This window comes from Pithys albifrons, chromosome 2 (assembly GCF_047495875.1).
Source record: "Pithys albifrons albifrons isolate INPA30051 chromosome 2, PitAlb_v1, whole genome shotgun sequence".
NCBI lineage: Eukaryota > Metazoa > Chordata > Aves > Passeriformes > Thamnophilidae > Pithys > Pithys albifrons.
In genome coordinates this window covers 33,359,560-33,378,486 of record NC_092459.1, presented here as the reverse complement: position 1 = coordinate 33,378,486, position 18,927 = coordinate 33,359,560, and the positions used below count along the sequence as shown (strand labels likewise).

Sequence of the window (18,927 nt, the reverse complement as noted above, 5' to 3'; positions counted from 1 at the left end):
CGGCGCTCGGTACAGGCGCGGCTCTGAGGGGGGCAGGCGTGGCCCGGGCGCCACGTGGCGGGATAAGCCCCGCCCCCTCGCGCAGCCATTGGTCGGTTACACTGCGTATGGGCGTGGCCGCGCCGGCTCCGTGCGGGGCGCGCGGTGGCCGCGGGTCCGCCCGGGACAGTCCTGGCCTGTCCTGTCCGTCTGTCTGTCTGTCTGTCTGTCCGTCCGTTCGTACGGCCCAGCGGTGCGTCCGGCCGTGGGCGTCGGGGGGGCCCGGGGACCAGTCGTGCAGGGAAGCGGCTGCTGAGCCGCCCGTGGTGGCGTGTGCCCGCCCAGCCCGGCGGCTCTGTGCGCCTGAGGGCCCCGGTTGGTGCACACAGCGCGCCGAGCGAGTGACACACCCGGGGACGCTGCTGGGGGAGCCCCTGCGAGGGCCTGGAGAGGAGGGACAGGCGGCTTTGGGGCTCGAAGGTCAGGCTGAGGGGTGGCGACCACTGTGCCGGTGAGGGGCGGGAGCTGGGCGGCCCCCCTGGATCCGTCCCGCCGGGAAATGCGGCCCCCCCTCGCCTCCTCCCTGCCGGGTCTGCCTGGATCTGGGCGCGCTCGGTTCCCCCAGTGCTGCACGGGGAAGAGCAACAAGGCTGGTGAAGGGACTGGAGCATAAGCCCTATGGGGAGAGGCTGAGGGAGCTGGGGGTGTTTAGCCTGGAGAAGAGGAGGCTCAGAGGTGACCTCAGCACTGTCTAGAACTACCTGAAGGGAAGTTCTAGCCAGGTGGGGGTTGGTCTCTTCTCTCAGGCAGTCAGCAATAGGACAAGGGGGCACGGGCTCAAGCTCTGCCAGGGGAAATTTAAGTTGGAGAGCAGAAAAAAATTCTTTCCAGAGAGAGTAATCAGGCATTGGAATGGATTCACCATCCCTGGAGATTTTTAAACTGGGATTGGAGGTGGCATTGAGTGCCATGATCTAGTAAAGGACTGGAGTTGGACTAAAGGTTGGACTTGATGATCTCGGAGGTCTTTTCTAACCTAATCCATTCTATGATTTTATGAATGCAGGGGCTCCTTCACCCCCGTGGTTGTCCCTCCCTGAGTCCTGCCAAGGGATTTGGTAGGAGCGCACTCAGGTGTCTGTGGGCTCGCAGTTACAGTGAAACATGTGAAACTAATTACAATGACCTGATTTCTCACCTGTGCTACGTCCTGCTTAGGAATGGATCCCGAAGCCCTGAGGAAGTACTCGGCCCTGCACCCCAAGCCTGCCGGGCTGGCCCTGCAGTACGGCACCGCGGGGTTCCGCACCGCGGCACAGCACCTGGACCACGTCATGTTCCGCATGGGGCTGCTGGCCGTGCTCAGGGCCAGGGCCGTGCCTGCCACCATCGGCGTCATGGTCACAGCATCCCACAACCCGGAGGTAGGAACAGCCTTCTCCTTAAACATGGAGCAGGTGCCAGCAGTGTGGTGGAATCAGAGCTCCTCATGGCACTGAGAGACCAGATCCTGAAAACAGTAGGACCTCCCTACAGAGCATGTTGGCTTGCTGCCTTTAAATATGGTCTTTGGCATATTTGAAGTTACTTTTCCCGCTACACACAAGCATCACTTTTTTTTTCTTGTGGGGAAATGCTGTAACATCGAAAGCATTGCAAGTTATGTTGCAAAATGTGACTTTTTAATATTGTCAAGGTAGGAGCACCCTCAGGAAGAGAGGAACTTGTGAGTGAAATCTGTAAGTTTTAAAAACAAACACCTTAATCCATCAATTACAAATCAGGCATTTAGACTTGTGGTGCTGTGGAGTGTTGCAGGTTATTAGAATCTCCCCTTATGTCACTGTAATATCAAATGAATTTCATTCCAAAATTATAAGGGAGAAAAAGTCTGTTACGTAATATGCTGGTTGTGGTACTTTCTTGGGGCTTGTTTTAGGCTTAAATTAACAGTTAAGCTGCTGTGTCCCAGAAGTTCACCACCTTTAAAGAAGCAATGTGACTGAATGATGTGTTGGCTGTTTCCAGAGAGATTTTTTTAAAGTTCCCTACTTGTAGACTTAATATCTTTTGTTCCTTTTTTCTGCTAAGGAAGACAATGGTATAAAGCTGGTTGATCCTCTTGGAGAAATGCTGCACCCTTCTTGGGAGGAGTATGCCACACAACTAGCAAATGCAGAGGAGCAAGACTTACAGAAAGTGATAACTGAGATCTGCCAGAAAGCAGCGGTGAACCTGCACAAAGATGCTTTGGTTTTTATTGGTAGAGACACCAGGTAATAACAAAATGCTGTAGATATATGCTGCTTTTATGGAAGTGCCAGTGCTGTGTTTCTGGGTGCTTTTGGGATGTCTTGCCCTCTGCAGCCAGATCATGCTTTCTGATGCCTCAATGTGTGATTGCAGCGATAAGCAAAAGTTTTCCAAAGCTGTTCCTATGTTAGCTTGCCTGATAGCTGTGAGAACTTCCTAGCACTGTTCTGAATGAGATGCTTTATTGTGATGTGGGGCTTTTTTGTGAGTACTGTGTGATGTCCAGCTGTGTTCAGTAGTTTGCTTTGCCATTCCCTGGGTTGTTGGCTTTCAAGCTTCATTACTGGGACTTGCCTACAATAGAAAGTTACGGATTTCTTCACAATGAGTCTAAATCTACTGGCAGGAATCTTGTAGAGTCTGACACATGTGTTTCTTTCCCAAGTCCATATATAAATGTCTTTGCAAAGGTTATCAGTTGTATTTGTTGTTTTCCAGGCCAAGCAGCGAGAAACTGTCACAGTCAGTAATAGATGGTATCCTTGTTCTAGGTGGTCAGTACCACGGTATGTTAAACTTCTGCAAGTTTAGTCCAATTTCAAGTTTTCTATGTGGATGTGACTCTTTTATGTAGACATAAAGCAGTAGGACAGTCACATTTCCATTCTTGCTCATAACAATGTTCTTTCAGGGTAGTTGTATGGCTTTAATGCAAGGACGGGGAGGGATGTCATCTTTTCATAACAAAACTTGAAAAATTTCCTGTATTTCTTGCACTGCGTTTGTCTTTATACTGTGAAATTTTTAATCAACAATTATTTTACAATTCTATTTCTAAATATCGTGCCTTTTATTTCATGCTAGATTATGGTCTGGTGACAACACCACAGCTGCATTACATGGTCTGCTGTCAAAATACCCAAGGGCAGTATGGGAAAGCAACACTGGAAGGCTATTATGAAAAACTATCCAAAGCTTTTGTGGAACTGATAAAACAGGTGAATAGTGGGTGTTGTCTTCGTGCAAATGTACAATGTGAATATCTTCTGATTGTTAGCCTGCTTAGGCCTGAAGCTTTGAATTCAGCATGCCTCTGGGTGTGGTTTCACTAGGGTGAGAGTTCACTTTGCCCCTTCTTCCCTTGTGCTAAGTCTCACAGCTCTGGAGAGAGTCAGAGGCACCTGAAGGTTGACTGTGCCAACGGAATAGGAGCCCTGAAACTATCAGAAATGAAACCCTACTTTCCACAGGAGTTGCTAATTCACATATATAATGATGGAACCAAGGAGAAGCTCAATCACTTATGTGGTGCAGATTTTGTGAAAGTTCACCAGAAACCACCTGTAGGTATGTAGTTCTAATTTTATATCCCTTTACCTCCTCTTGAGGTCTGGAGGCACAGGGTCTAGCAAGGGTGCATCATCTTCAGATAAGCTGAGCTCCCTGTTTCTTACTAAGTGAGTGCATGAATGGTTCTGCTTGTGCAATGGAAGGAGAATCATGTGGCCAGGTTTGGCACATCCCTAGTTCATGTTAGTCTAAACCACTTGGAGGAGAACAGTATCTCTCTCACTGGCTGAAATATGTTTGACAATCTGAATGTTAAGCTGTGGAGTCCAAAGATCAGTCAGGACTGGCTTTATGTTATTTATTTTACTTCCCTTTGTGATATGAAGAAACATTTACTTTGTGGGCTGGGTTTGCAGATACTTTTCCAGGTTCCTGAAGAAGATCTGGGATAATTAGCCTCTTGGTTCCAGCAGACTGGCATATTGACGTATGAGTGATTCACTTAAACCAGTGAGGAAATGATTTCAACCAATTTCTTGCCAAGTGTATAAAAGAAAATCCCATAACTGGGAGAGCAGACTGGTTTGGATATGAGGTTATTTGAGGCTAAACTGGACAGCTGCATTTTCAGTGCAACTGCTGGCCAAATCTGAACACTTGAGTTATGGTGTGGTTTCCCCTCCCCGTGCTGCTTGTGTGCTGGAGAAGTGCAGTAATGGATGCAGCACAGGGGCAGTCCCTGCCAGAGTCAGATGTTTGTGCATCACCTCTGGATCCTGGCTTTAACTTGCCTCAGGAGAGACTCCTTTCCATGCAGGGCTGTGCTCTGAAAATTTGTTTTCCTAATCAGTCGCTGAAATAAATTTTCTGATTTCTCTGAAGGGTTAAGTGGTTCTCAGCTTCCTGTTTAAAGTCACAGGGAGTCTCAGCCTTTAAATGTTGCAGTTGGCATTGCCTCATGCTTTGGCTTCAAGACGTCACTGTCAGTGGGATGTATTGTCTTGTATCACTTTAGGCAAGCAGGAGAAGAAAAAGGCAAAGTTTGGGATATAATTTCCTGTGTTCTGAAGGACAAGGTGTCACCAAGGTGGGCCAGTTTTTCCGTCTGCTTGCGTACTAAAATATTTTTCCAAGAAGAGATTACAGGAAGTGGCATGTCCGTAGGAGCTCCCAGCTGAGTTCTTGATGGACTCTGAAACCAGCCTAGGGAATGACCAGCTGCAGTTTCTGAGAAATAGACTCTGAGGTTAATGTGATCTTATGGCATCCAAGGACAAGAGGTACCTTAACTAAAGCAGTTCATTTCTGTGTGGCATTGCTGTGTCAGTGAGGACTCTTTCCTAGCTGTTTCTCTCTTGGATTAAACCTGGAAAGTTTTTGAGGCAAGTACTTTTATGTGTTATATACATTGTTGTGTAAATTGAGCATCAAGCACACTAAATATGATGCATTTTATAGCCAGCAGATGCACTTGTATATTTTTTGCCCAGCTCTGAGAAATCTTGGTGATGGCCACTCTGGAAAGGGGTGGTTTTTCCCATGTTAGGATTTATGTGCCATCTCCTGTTGTTATTCCCCTTCAGCAATAGCTTTGCCGTGCATTAGGAAGGTGTGTCTGCACGGAAGGAATCAAAGGGGAGGTGCTCGGCTGGCAAGTGGGAATGGAATAAAACAGGCCAGAAATATTCCCTGAGGAAAAGCATTTTTTGATGCAAGGGAAAAGTAATTAATTCCCTTGTGTCTTGGAGGGAAGTACAGAGTGTGCAACAGACCTGCCACGAGCAGGAAACTGCAGGTGACTTGGCCCTGGAGGCCTCCTCTGCCTGGACCAGGTTGTCTTCATGCTCAGGGCTGCACAGCATGCCATTCCCACTCAGAGGAGAAGTTAGGGAGGGCTGGGTGCATGCCCAGGTGTAGCTGAGGCCAGCCAGCTGCCACTCTGCCTCAGGCTGCTGCCCAGGTGCCAGGCAGGGCCCTGGGGGTCACCACAAACACAGGCTCACTTTGCCGCGCAGAGAAGAGCAACAAGGCTGGTGAAGGGACTGGAGCATAAGTCCTATGAGGAGAGGCTGAGGGAGCTGGAGTTGTTTAGTGTGGAGAAGAGGAGGCTCAGAGGTGACCTCATCACTCTGTATAACTTCCTGAAGGGAAGTTCTAGCCAGGTGGGTGTTGGTCTCTTCTCCCAGGCACTTAGCAATAGGATAAGAGGGCAAGGGCTCAAGCTCTGCCAGGGGAAATTTAAGTTGGATATCAGAAAAAAATTCTTTCCAGAGAGAGTAACCAGGCATTGGAATGGCCTGCCCAGAGAGGTGGTGGATTCACCTTCCCTGGGGGTTTTTAAACTGAGATTGGAGGTGGCACTGAGTGCCATGATCTAGTAAATGGACTGGAGTTGGACCAAGGGTTGGACTTGATGATCTCGGAGGTCTTTTCCAAACCAACCCAATCCATTCTATGATTCCATGATTCGCCTCTGTCTGTGGGTAATGTGTGTGGTCTGTCTGTGGTGTGTGGATGTCTGCTTAGTGGTGACTGGTTGTGTGAGAAAAGGGGTTGGGTGCCAAGTTTTTAATCTTGTACCATCACTGACATTCAGCCCTTATTTGCAAAATTTAGAGACGTCACTACACAGTAGGTCTGGAACTGTTTTTCCTATACATCTAGGGAGGTGTAGCACTATTAATGTTTAGACAACCTGCATTTTTGATGTTAGTATTTATCTTTGATCTGAATATACACTTTTCAGTTGCCATTCAGTACAGGTTCCCTATTGCTTGTCTCTTTGAGAGCATTATTTTTGTGTGTGTTCCACAGAGCCAACTTCTGCATGAGATCCACACTTGGACTAATTTAAACATTTGGTGTCCTTTTCTGTCTCTAACTTGCATTTGTAACTCTGTTGCACCAGGGCTAGACATGAAGCCCAATGAGAGATGCTGCTCATTTGATGGTGATGCAGATAGAATTGTTTATTACTATAAGGATGCAACTGGCCATTTTCACCTCATCGATGGAGATAAAATAGCAACTTTGATTAGTATCTTCCTTAAAGAACTTCTTGCCAAGGTAACTTTAACAGGTGAATGGTGGCACTATAATTTGTAAAGTGTGAAACAGTCTAAGAAACTTGGTTGTAGCAGTCCAGGATTTGTGTGATCTTGTTCCAAAGCCACCCTCTGCCACATCACATCCTCTCCACTTGGGGGATAGAAGGAAAAGCTTTTCTTTTTTTCAGAAGTCCTCGTGCACTAAGTGTCTGTGATATTAAACCTAGACAAGGTAGCCTGGTTTTGGTTTCTTGGAGAGCAGCTCATTTCTGTGGCAGAGAAGCTGGCCAGTGAGGGGAACCTGTGCTTGCCACCAGCCTGTGCTTGCTTTGCACTGGATGTTTTGACTTTTTCTGCTTGTGTATGTAGCTTCATGTAAAGCCATGTCTCTGGCCTGTGCACAGAGCTAGCTGAATCTGAAAAAGGGGTTTGGAAAGTCTGAGCTTGGAGAGCAGCTTCATCCAGCCACAAGAAAAAAACAAAACAAAATATACAAAGACTTGAACAAAATTCATGTTGTTTTAAACATACAGAAGTTCTCTGTGAGCTCGTGCCTTCCTCCGATGCCCAGGAGTTTGAAGTGAATGTTTAACAATTCTGATTATCCTTCAGTTTATTGTACCTGTTGGGCTGTGTGCCCACTGGACAGTAAAGTGCTTGGCTTCTTGGTTTGCCTCAGGTGAGACAGAACTTCAAGATGGCCGTGGTACAAACAGCATATGCCAATGGGAGTTCAACACGCTACCTTGAGGAAACACTAAAGGTATTCTCCAGATTTTTCCTTTGTAGTTTTCTGCAAATGTTGCTTAATCCAAATTTGTTTACTTTTAAAATAAATGCTTCTGTAACATGTTTTCTAGGAAAACTTAAATTGGGCAAAAATAAATTTGTTCCTTCAAACCTGCAGAACTGACTATATTCTTGGTGGCAAAGGAGACCCAAGGGAGCAAAGCTGAAAAAGTTCTAGTCAGCCTTTACTAATTTAAAAAGAGTTAAACAAAATCCCTGTTACTTCTCAAATAAGTTGAGGACTCCATAGCTTTGCAACAAAGTGAGTTGGTAAAGGCTCACTTAGTTTGACACTGATTAACTTTCTGCAACAAGTGAAATGTCTTACACTGCAGAAATTGACTGGAGGTATTACTTCTGTTTATATAGTTGTATAGGTGTGTTCCCCTGAACCATAAGCTGAATTAGGTTTTTCTAAGTTTGGCCTTTATTTCTTTAATTAGCCTTTATTTACAGTCTAATAAATAACATCTTTTTTAATTGAGTCTGCAGAAATAGTGAAGAATTTTAGCTCTGGGGAGTCAGTGGCTGTGAAACATGGGTTAGTTTGTAACAGTCTGTCCAGGTTGGTTCTCAGTTTCCTGTGCTTCACCTGCAGTTGCTGTCCTCTGATGACAGTCTGTAACACGGTTGTCATTCTCTTCTGTCCTCGGGCTGCAGGTACCTGTGCACTGTGTCAAAACAGGAGTGAAACACTTGCATCACAAAGCCCAGGAGTTTGATGTTGGTGTTTATTTTGAGGCAAATGGACATGGTACAGTAAGTATGAGCATGTGACACATGATCAGCCACTGTGTACAAAATTTTGGTTAGATTAGCTGGAGAAGAATGTCTTTTCACTCTCTGCTTGCTTTTATAAACTAGACCTTTCACTCCTTGTTTGAAAACAGACTTGTTTTCCCCTTCTGTCTTTATCATAGCATTGCCACCAGCTCCTCTGTGGCTTATGGGCATGGGAATTTGTGGTAGCAAATGTTAATGATGGTAAAAGTTTTTTCCTGATTGCTGCACTTATCCTAGTTTGATGTTGACAATGCTCTCATCTTCTTATTCTAGGTATTATTTAGTAAAGCTGCTGAAACTAAAATAAGGCAATTAGTGAAAGAGGAGAAAGATGATGAAAAAAGAGAAGCAGCGAAGGTGCTTGAAAACATGATTGACCTCATTAATCAGGTAAAAACTGAGAGAAATTAATCCCTTTGTTGGCAGTCACGAGGCTAATCGTTTGTTCCTGCCAGGCTACTGCTGGGAACTGCTGGAGCAGGATATCGTGTGCCATGAGAGAAGGGGCCAAGTAGAGGAGGGTGGGACCAGTCTGTGGAAAGATGTGATACTTTGTTAAGAGTGGATGCAGAATGTTTTTATCTGGTGCAGTCTGCAGGCTGCAGGGCCTAAAGAGGAAATGGCATAGCACAGGCACGAAGTGCGAGGATGTGACTTGTTGATGATTCAACAAGTAGTAATCTTTCATCTTAAGTTTTTCACTAAGGTGTGCAGTACAGGAGGATGGGGGTGCTCCAGTGCCTGGGGACTCCATAACCTTAGCACAGATGTTATTTGCCTGTGGTGGTGCCAAAGACCCGGAACAATGGTGAGGTGCCAGTCCTCCTTAGGAGAGGTGAGGATTAGCACTTGCCCCTGGCAGAGCTGTGCACATGTGCTGCTGTTCTGACCTCAGAGGCAGCACAGTACAGAGAAAAAACACAAAAAACATTCTTCCCCTCCTCCAACCAAACTGGCCAAGCTCAGCTACACACACTGGGCAAGTCAACCTTACCTGGCTGTACTTTTACTCACTCTCTTCAGCTGGAAGCTGGATCAGCTGTCTTCCTTTCTTCACAGCTGACTGCTGTAATGTTTCTTCCCTTCCTGTTAACAGACCGTTGGCGATGCCATCTCTGACATGCTGGTTATTGAAGCAATCCTGGCTTTGAAAGGTCTGACTGTGCAGCAGTGGGATGGCATCTACACTGACCTTCCCAACCGGCTGCTCAAGGTTCAGGTCAGTTGCACTCCATGCTGGCTCAGGCTACAGCAGCCTCTTGGGACCCTGCTGTGGGCATCTTTTGCCTGCAGATATTTACATAAGCTTTATTTTAAAGCTGAAACAGCTTTAAAGGGCAGAAGTTGGCCAAACAAGCCATGAAACCACCCCAAGGAGCGACCAGAATTTCACCTGGACTAAAATAAAAATATGACTTACAAAAATGATGAAATGATAACAAACTATGTTAAATGGAAAAACCTGACCAAAACTCTCCAAATTTTAACTTTGAATTTCCTTCTTAACTTTCAAATTAGAAAAATCCTATTTTTTGAAGGCTCCTGCCTGCTGGGCAGCTGGATTTTTCTTGCTGTGTCACTTTGTATAACCTGAATGTTCAAGCTCTTGCTTCTTTATCCTCTCCAATATTCAGATAAAGAGCTTGAGCAGAAAAGGCTGCCATGTGGTAGCATTCCATTAGGCACAGTAAGGGAGCTCTGGGCTCTAAATTAATCAGGAGAGATTTTAAGCTTTCTGATCTACTGGGAGAAGCTGCAGCTTCACTTCAGAGAGTGGCCAAGGAGGCAGGTTCAGAACTGACCCTTTTTCCAAACTCAGCAGCTGAGCCCTATCAGGATGTGGTTAATACATGCTGAGCAGGGATTCCAAGTGCTTGAGTAGCCCTTTATTAGCTCCTAAATTGAACTCTTCCTCAGGCAGCACAACATATCAATGAATTTATGTCTTACCCATGACACAAATGAATTGCCTGTTTCTGGTGCTGCAGGTTGCAGACAGGCGCGTTATTGACACAACAGATGCAGAAAGACGTGCAGTGACACCTCCAGGACTGCAGGAGAAGATTGATGCCCTTGTAAAGAAGTACAAACTGTCACGAGCGTTTGTCCGTCCATCAGGAACAGAGGACGTTGTTAGAATATATGCTGAAGCAGACACACAGGTCAGAGCTTAAACAGCTTGCTTATGTTAAACAATACTCTGCTAAGCATGGGGTGACAGAGGAAGTATGTTTACATACTCGTCATTTAACACACTTAACAAATGCTAGATTTGGAAAAAAGACTTAATGACCACAAAAAGTCTCGTTTTTTCTTTTATTTAGAAAAGTAATGTATCATGTTCTCACTGTTTATCTTTAAAAGGAAAATATAAGTGTTTATAAAGGCAGATTTCACACTAGATGATTTTGAAGACAGTCAGCTTTCTGAGAAGCTTACCAAAGCAATCCCTAACTGCATGATTTCATAAGAGGCAAAATAGAAAAAAATTTCGGTTGCTGTTAAGTTAGTCCACATCTGAACTTAAGGTTAACAGCAAAAGCAGTGGTCCTGCCCTCCCCCTTCACATGCTCCTGCCTGGCTCTCCCTGCCAGCCTGATGGCAAAGGCAGAAGATACCTCAGGCTGATGGAGCAATATAGGGAACACATTTGCTGAAAAATGCTTGCCTTAATATTTGCTCTAACCTCATGCTGACAGCAGCATAACCGAGTTTTCCAACATTCCACAGGAGAATGCGGATGCCCTCGCCCATGAAGTGAGCCTGGCTGTTTACCACCTCGCTGGTGGGAAAGGAGCACCACCCCAGCCCATATAACTAATGGTACAACAGCAGTTACAGTACACAACTTATCTTTTAATATTACTTTTTTTACCATGTGCTAGTGTGCATATACCCAACCCTTCCTGGGAGGAGCCAGGATTGATCAGAACTGAGAGGAATACTATTCTGTTATTGTTTACCTCCTTTAGCAACTTACCTCTTAATGAGAAGCAAAGCTGCCCAGGCCCAGCCTATTTAATTGTCACATTGTGCCTGAAATGCACCTCCCGACCCTCAGCAGTGGCCATGGCTGCATGGCTGGAGCTCTGTGGTGACTGCTCACAGTGGCTGCAGCACATTCCCTGCTGCAGGAACATCATCCCCGCCTCCCACAGCAGCCCAATCATCTGTGGGCAAACAGCGTAAGGCACAGGCTGTCACTAGTCTTGAGATTCGGTTCACCTCAGTTTGAGGGGGAAACAATAAAATTAAAAAGAACATTTGCAAATAATAACCTATTATTGCAATATTAACTTCATGAGATACTTCATGAAATTATTTAGAAAGTGATTTGCACTTAGAAGTGCAATTACAAATATTAAGAGGGGAAGGGACAGAGACAAGTTTGTCTGCTGTGGCCCTTCCTGCTCCCCAGCACCAGGAAGGGGCTGGGCCAAGGGGATGCAATGTTTTAAACACACAAATATCCTTCTCGGCTTGCTGCGGTTCAGGGTGTCTACCTCTGACCTTGTTCAGTGTAGTCCTGTATTAACTCCTGACACAATGGCATTTTTCAGATAACTAAATAAGCACAAGTTCTAACAGATAAAAAAAAAAGACAAAAATAAACTGGAAACAAATTGAAAAAATGTGCACCTTGTATTTTTTTTTAGTTTTTTTTTTAAGACAGAGCTCAAGACAAGAAAACATTTACTGTAAATAGTAGGCACCATAATCAATATGAGCCACCACTATTTAAACTTGATTCAGGCCACACCCAGAACTTTTCTCTTATTTACAAATATTTAACTTAAATACAACATTAAATATTTCATTACATACAAAGTAAGAAAAGAATACTATACAACTGGGAAAGATAGAGTATTTCATTTAAATAGTTACACTTCATATAGATTGAGTAGTACCAGTTTGGTTCATGATTTTATGACGCCTTCAAGAAAATCCTTCTCAACCATTTCTTCTATCTTCTGTCTTGCTTTGCTGGAGAAGGTCTTGAGGTTCTCCATTTTTATGTCCTTACTTGGAAAACAGTTGGGGTAAAGGACAGGGCTCCCTGAGTGTCCAATACATCTGCTTGTGACTTTGCTGTTAAAAACTTGGCTGAGTACATTGAAGAAAGGCAAAAGCTGCTCAATGCTGCGAACAGCGTAGATGGTTAAAAGCAAGTGACCAGGTTCCCAACTTAGTGTTTTCCCTGAGCCATCCTCCTCTGGGTTTTTCTGTAAAGAGAGAGACATGGCAAATAATGCAGGACAAAACATAAAAAGACAGGTAAAAATAAAAGAGTAATGTGCAATAAAGTATTTTTCTATGGTCCATATGTATTTGTTCTATCAACAAAACACACATATGCTGGAGTGCAGCTAGCACAGGAGATCCCTTGCTCCTCCTCACCCCACCCTGCAGAGGCTGGGGCTTCGAGTGTACAGGTGATAGTCAGCTGGTGCTGACAGGAGAGCTGCAGGGAGAGTTGAGTCCAATGCCTCAGCCCAGGGCTGTCCCAAAGCAGGGCAGCCCCTGCTGTGCTGCCTGCAGAGCTGCTCCTGCTGCAGCACCCCAGGGGATAAACACAAACGGCCCCAGCTGCTGACAGAGCTGCTCGGGGAAGTTGTGAGCTACTTCAGCTGCTTTCCAAAGCAGGCTCCTCTCCAGTGAAACTCACACTTCACCCTGCTGCAGCTTCAGTGATGATAAACACCAGAGGAAGTTAGTTAAAAGACATACAAAGCATTTTCACTTTGCAGCTTTAGTTCAGAGTTTTCAGGAAGAGCAAAAGCAAAGTTGTTTTAGTATCAGAAATAACACACACTGAGGTTCTGAGAGACACTTGAAGTTGCCCTCAAAGGAAAATGGTTCAGTTATTCATTGCCTGTTCTCAGTAGAATTCAGTTATGCTCCTTCTATTCCATGGGGTAATTTCACAGGAGAGAATTTCAGGAACCCCACAAGCAAAGGCAGCAGTCACATACCAGATGCTCACTGGCAATGTCAGCACACTGCTGTAATCCTCTTTAGGGTTGCCTTAAATACCTGTATACTGAAATAACTGAGCACCAGCATCCAAGTGCTTATAAGGTAGTCTTCACTCATTTCCTTTTTGAGTCAAAAAACATATTGAAATCTAGACAATAAAGTACTAACACTACTAGAAACACCTTGTTTGTACTGTTACTGACGAACTAGTACAGGAGAGCTTCTACCATGAAGTAGAATTCCAGCAATACTGGATTTTGTTCTGTCAGGAAGGAGAAAAGAAGCACAAAGACCCCACCAAGGAGAGCCACCAAAGAACCACCTCCTGATCCACCCCTGACCAGGCCCTCTGTCCTGCTGCCCTGGCAGTGCCTGTGGCTGGGTGGGGGTCCAAGACCCCTGCAGAGTGCAGAGCTCCTGCAGAACAGGCAGAAGGGGGAAAGAACAGCAGTGGGAAGAGTGCAAGGTAAGGATTACTGACTGCACAGCCTTTGAGCAAACATTTTCTTCAAGAGCTGATACTTCAGCAAATACGGGTTTTACCCTTTAAATGAGGCAATTCCTGCTATTCAGGAGCCTACATGACACATTTCACAAAATCCAATCAGCTTATTATGAATGTATTTAATATTTTAATCTAGAGGCTTGGCTCCCTGCCACAGGAGATCACTACTACAGCTCTAAAAGACTCCAAAAAGGAAAGGCTCACAACTGAATGAGAACAAAGGGAAGACTGAATTTCCAGCACAGAAGAAATTGTTGATGCCTCTTCTTGTAATGAAGCTACTAGTTTTTAGTTTCTCCTTGAAAAACTTGACACTGGATTCACAGAAGAGAAACTTCTCCATACTGGTTCTGTACTGTGCTCAGCATTACCCAGTGGGGAGCATGGACTGCCTCCAGCACCCAGCAAGTGTTGGTGTTACACACCCCCAGCCAAGGGGGGTGCATGTGCGCATGCTAACTCTGAGCAAGGCAACACAACCCTTCCAGGCCATTTCCTCATGGCTATATCTGCTAAGCAAACACGACTAATTCCAGATACTTAAAACAACAGTTAATTTGACAGAGACTGATTAGGGATTGTGTGTTTCATACCTAGTGTTTGATAAAAATTAATTTATGATTTAATTTTATAATGATTTGTGAGCATAATTCTTCTTTGAACTAACATTAGCTTTTTGTAATCTGTCTTCTAGAGGAAATCAGCTTAAATTTTTTTAAATTATCTATAAAAATAAAGGTCCTTAGGATTCTTTCACCTCAGAATTTTCTCAGCTTTGTTCTGTAACAAATCAGATCTCTCTCAGTTCTTACTGAACACTAAGTAGTGCCCAGGGACTTGAGGTGATGGTGTTATTATGGCGAGCTTGTTTCACAACTCAAGCATCAAAGGCCACCCTCACCTGATGCTTGGCCATCTCCATTCCCTCCAAAACCATCGTCTTAAAGTCCTCCTGTTTGTCCTGTGGAAGGAAAGAGGAGAACTTTCAGACTGCATTTCATATATGAGAATAATACTTTGCCGTGAAGGCTGTGCAGTTGCTTGGCTGGGTGCTAGAAAAATCACCCGCCCCAGCAAGTTGGCAGGCTTGAGCTAGTGTGGCCAAGACACTATTAGACAGAAACAGCACTGCCAGTTTGTTCTTCTTCTGTTTATTTCCAGCAGTGCTGAAGAACGTTTTAAAGCACGTTTCCCTCAGATAACACAGACTGAGAAATACCATACTACATGAATCTAAGCATTAGTCAGACTGCCCTGAAAGAAAATTAAGACCCACTCCATTTTGCTCACAGTTATTTTCTAAGAAAATACCACAGCTATATGCAACAGTATTCTCCTCTGCATAAAGTAGAAATGGCCTGAAGTCAACATTCATTATCTCATGTTTATCTCAGCCTACCTATGGTTCAGTGTGCAACTGCTGCCATGACTAAGGGGTTCCAGAAATTCCAGGAAGTTTCCTATACCCTTGAAGAATATCATGGAAGTTCTGACTTCAGAAATCTATCTCAACATACAGTACTTACCAGCAGCATGCATATCTTACACATCATACATACTTTGTAATTCATGCGCAGAGATCACTTGGAGTGTGACGATTTTCTAACAGATACAGCACACTACACTGAACACCAGGGCTAGAGGCTGTGCCTGATGAGCAGTCAGTTAAAACTGATTAGTCCTTTAGACATGCAAGAAGAGAAATTTAGTCTCCATGGTTCAAAAGTGATAAAACGAAGAATGCACACATGCTTCAGATACTTGTTTTATCCCCTATAGTTGTGAGCCTTCCTTGAATAGTTCAGCTCTTCCTGCAACAAAGTTATCCCTAAATTTTATGTAGCCTCCTGTATCTCAGCAGTAGTTTCCTTATTCAGCAAAAACACTAACTGGAGATTGTAAATGCAGTAGCTACAGCCTCTGCCAGTGTTACAGCCCTGACAGTGCCATCTATTTGGAGGGAAATCAGAATAAAACTTCAAAGCTTTCTCCTATATGGCTTTGCATTTTCTCGTTGCTTCCCCAGCTGACTCAGCAACCTTTGCCAGTGAAGTGCTGCCCATGGGGGCTCGGTGCTCACAGCAGGGGCAGCAAAGTACCTGACAGCAATGGTCTTGCTTCGTGGCAGAAGGAATCTCCCTGGGACAAAGCTTGGCCAGCTTCCAGCAGCTTCACGAGTGGATTAGGCCTCTGCCTCACCCAAACTGGGGTTTTATGTGCAACAACATGACAACCCCAATTCTGCTCCCACTCTACAAACCATGCAGCCAATATTTTCCCAGAGTTGTTTCTACTGATCTTTGCCTTCTCCTGTTCAGCGTAGCAGCTTCAGGGAAGAAACCCACGCCCACTCCCTGCACAGTCTCAGAACTCTTGGTTCTGTTATGTTTAGGAATGCAACAGTTTTCAAAATATTTAAATGTGATTATTATTAACAAAATGCTTTTCTACTTCAAAAGGTAGTTAGTTAACTACCTTTGTATGACTGACTGTCTGAAAGGGATTTTATGTTACAATATTAGACAATGAAACATTTTACCTTTTACAAAAATAATAATTTTACTTGGAAAATTCAAAGGGGCTTTTTTTACCACAGGGTTTTTTTTTACTATGGTTCGGGGTTTTAAAGCAGGTTTGGGGATTTTCTGTTGTCTGTTTTGTTTGGATTTTTAGTTGGTTGGTTTGCAGGATGTTTTTGGTTTGGTTTTGGTTTGGGGTTGTTCTTTTGTTTGGGTTTTGATTAGGTTTTTTGTTTGTTTGGGCCTTGGGCTTCTCTGTTTATTTTCCATATCTACATGTGGGTTTTGTCTGATGCTGACTTAAGATTCCTTCAGTGGGAATCACCCACACCAGATAAAATTCTTTCCATTCTTCATTATTTAACAAAAGTAAAATCCCAAACAGAAACACTGCTGCAGAGGAGTTCCTGCACAGGAAGCCTTCCAGTGAAAAGCAAAACTGGAAGAAAGCCACACACCTTTGCTTTTTTCCGCAGCAGTTTTGCCAGACGCACCACGTACGGTTTGAATTCCCTCTGATGTGTACCCTGTCTTCGCACTTCCAAGCCCGAATCATCTGATGCTTCTGGAATAAAAGCCCAGCGATACCTGTAACAGGATAACACAAGCAGACATTATTCTTACTGAATATGTAGGCTCTTCTGCTGGATCTTAAAACATGAATTGATGAGGAAATCTAGTGAAGTTATCAGAGAAGGAGCAAGAAAATAAAAGCCCAACAAATCAACCCCCACAAGAGAACATCAGTGTTTGACAAGAAAAAGTAAGAAAGGCACATTCTGAAAAGCAGGAGGCAACATGGCCTTTTCCTTTAGAGTTTCTTTCTTAAGGATGCCAAGAGAAAGATAAGGCAGGAAAGCTAAAACCAGTGGTATTCACACCCTCAGTGTGTGCAAGAGAACTGAATTATAAAAAATACACCGAACACTTCTGAATTATAAAAAATATAAATTGCTGAGATTTTCATAGAACCATAGAATCGATTGGGTTGGAAAAGACCTCCGAGATCATCAAGTCCAACCCTTGGTCCAACTCCAGGACATTTACTAGATCATGGCACTCAGTGCCACATCCAATCTCAGTTTAAAAACCTCCAGGGATGTTGAGATTTGCAGGGATTAGCTGCACATATGCAATGCGTACACACAAAATGTTCTCACCGTACCATGCTGATAACAAAAACTTATTTACTTTACCTATTCACAGGCCAGTGAGGCCAAGTGGACCATTATGTTACCTGCACCTTGCTTCACTGCAAGGACTGGTTACTTGTATTATAAATACAAAGGAAAACAAGTTTCTGTCCCTAAAAAGTCAATCCAAGCCACCATGAGAACTCCATAAAACCCAGTATGATCCAGCATGACTATTGTCTTTTCAGAAATGCACAGTAATGTTCTAAATAAAATGAGGTTGGCTAATACCAGGGATTAGGACAGCTTGGAGAACTGGACAGGAATTCTGAGCCAAATCCCCAGCAAAAAAAATAAATGAAGGAATCTTCAACATTACCTTTAGATTTAGAAATACCACAGGGCACAAACTGACACTGTGTGTGCAAGTCCTTCCACCCTCTGATCCACATGAGCATGTTTTAAACAATAGAATAACTAGGGATGACCAAATGTCTACAGAGCTGTGCTAGGGCAGCATCTCTCACAGTCACCACTGTGCAGTGTAAAGGAAGAGACAAGATACTTTCTTTTGTCCTTGGTGGTCTCTCATTTCCAGGGTCTTCAGTAAACTCCAGTTCTTTTGCATTCATTTTTTTCCCAACAGAACAGGGTTGCAGGGGCACTGAGAAAGCAGTTTGCACATGTGAATGCTACTGACCAAGAAAAGCCCATGGGGTCCCCTTTTCAAGCAGGTTTGTTGCCACATCTTCCAGACTGTGCAGGAGTAATTTAAGCAAGTCATGCTGAGATGACATGTAGTCCTCCAATCTCATGTATTAGTCACTGAGAGTGGGTGTATTTTCAGTTCTTAGGCATTACTGCAACTAAGTACTTTAGAAATAGAATACTTGAATAAAACATTACTACTGATTAGCTCACAAGTGTGAAGAATCTCTTGTCACAGGATAAATAATACCACCTTGAACTCATTGGATGTGGAGCATAATTTGCCCTGGAGGCCTTTCAGATATTGTGAGGCAACAAACTATGGGCTGCCCTGGGTGAAGTCCAAAAAAAAGCAACAGGAAAACAAAGATTTTTATAAATTAGAATTTTACTAAGAGGCATAGACAAACAACCAAAAGCTTAAATGACAGGGTCTTCTACTCACATCTGAAACTGAGGCAGGTTTTCAGATGGCAAAGCTAGGGCCAAGTCCAGAAATTTACAGGCAGACAAATACAGATTCAACCACCTCTGGCTGTTGTAGGATGTGGAGAAACCATTGCCACCTGTGTAAGTCGTCTCCAGACCAGCAACAGATGGGCCAGAAGTTCTAAAATAAATCAGAGAAGGCAGATGAGTCATAACAACCTTCTGCCACAATGAAAACTTTATCTTTCTTACTTGCCTTTATGAACACACCAATCTATTGACCAACTTCATTCTAAATTCACAAATCAAACCAGAACAGTGCGAGTCTGTGCTATGGAGTACTGTATGCATATATACATATACATAAATGTGTGTGTGTGTGTCTGTGTGTCCCTGTGTCCGTGTCTGTGTGTCTCTGTGTCTGTGTCTGTCTGTGTCTGTGTCCGTGTGTCTCTGTGTCTGTGTCTGCCTGTGTCTGTCTGTCTCTGTGTCTCTGTGTCTGTGTCTGCCTGTGT

At 44.1% G+C, this 18,927-nt stretch overlaps 2 protein-coding genes across 7 annotated transcripts in view; one reads left to right on the top strand and one right to left on the bottom strand.

Annotated features, from left to right (window-relative positions):
* The first annotated feature begins 141 nt into the window (after positions 1–141).
* PGM3 (phosphoglucomutase 3) lies at positions 142–12,379 on the top strand. Of its 2 annotated transcripts, none has more exons than XM_071548679.1 (13): positions 142–232; positions 1,198–1,403; positions 2,071–2,255; positions 2,731–2,798; positions 3,097–3,230; positions 3,384–3,579; positions 6,431–6,588; positions 7,249–7,332; positions 8,019–8,117; positions 8,415–8,531; positions 9,238–9,360; positions 10,130–10,303; positions 10,872–12,379. In XM_071548679.1, the coding sequence occupies exons 2-13, from the start codon at positions 1,200–1,202 to the stop codon at positions 10,956–10,958; spliced, it is 1,629 nt and encodes a 542-aa protein (XP_071404780.1). In that variant the 5' UTR covers positions 142–232; positions 1,198–1,199; the 3' UTR covers positions 10,959–12,379. The 2 variants fall into 2 exon arrangements, with proteins under 2 accessions (XP_071404780.1, XP_071404781.1); XM_071548680.1 differs by lacking the exon at positions 142–232 and adding an exon at positions 258–459.
* The window catches only part of DOP1A (DOP1 leucine zipper like protein A), a 66,752-nt gene continuing 59,585 nt past the window's right edge, over positions 11,761–18,927 (bottom strand). For 4 of the 5 annotated variants that reach the window (XM_071548674.1, XM_071548673.1, XM_071548676.1 and 1 more), the window contains 4 exons: positions 18,429–18,593; positions 16,601–16,730; positions 14,525–14,584; positions 11,761–12,364 (listed from right to left, as the gene is read on the bottom strand). In XM_071548674.1, the coding sequence (XP_071404775.1) occupies positions 12,059–12,364; positions 14,525–14,584; positions 16,601–16,730; positions 18,429–18,593 (661 nt within the window). In that variant the 3' untranslated portion in view covers positions 11,761–12,058. The remainder of the gene's footprint in view (positions 12,365–14,524; positions 14,585–16,600; positions 16,731–18,428; positions 18,594–18,927) is intronic. The other variant, XM_071548678.1, reaches the window with a different exon arrangement.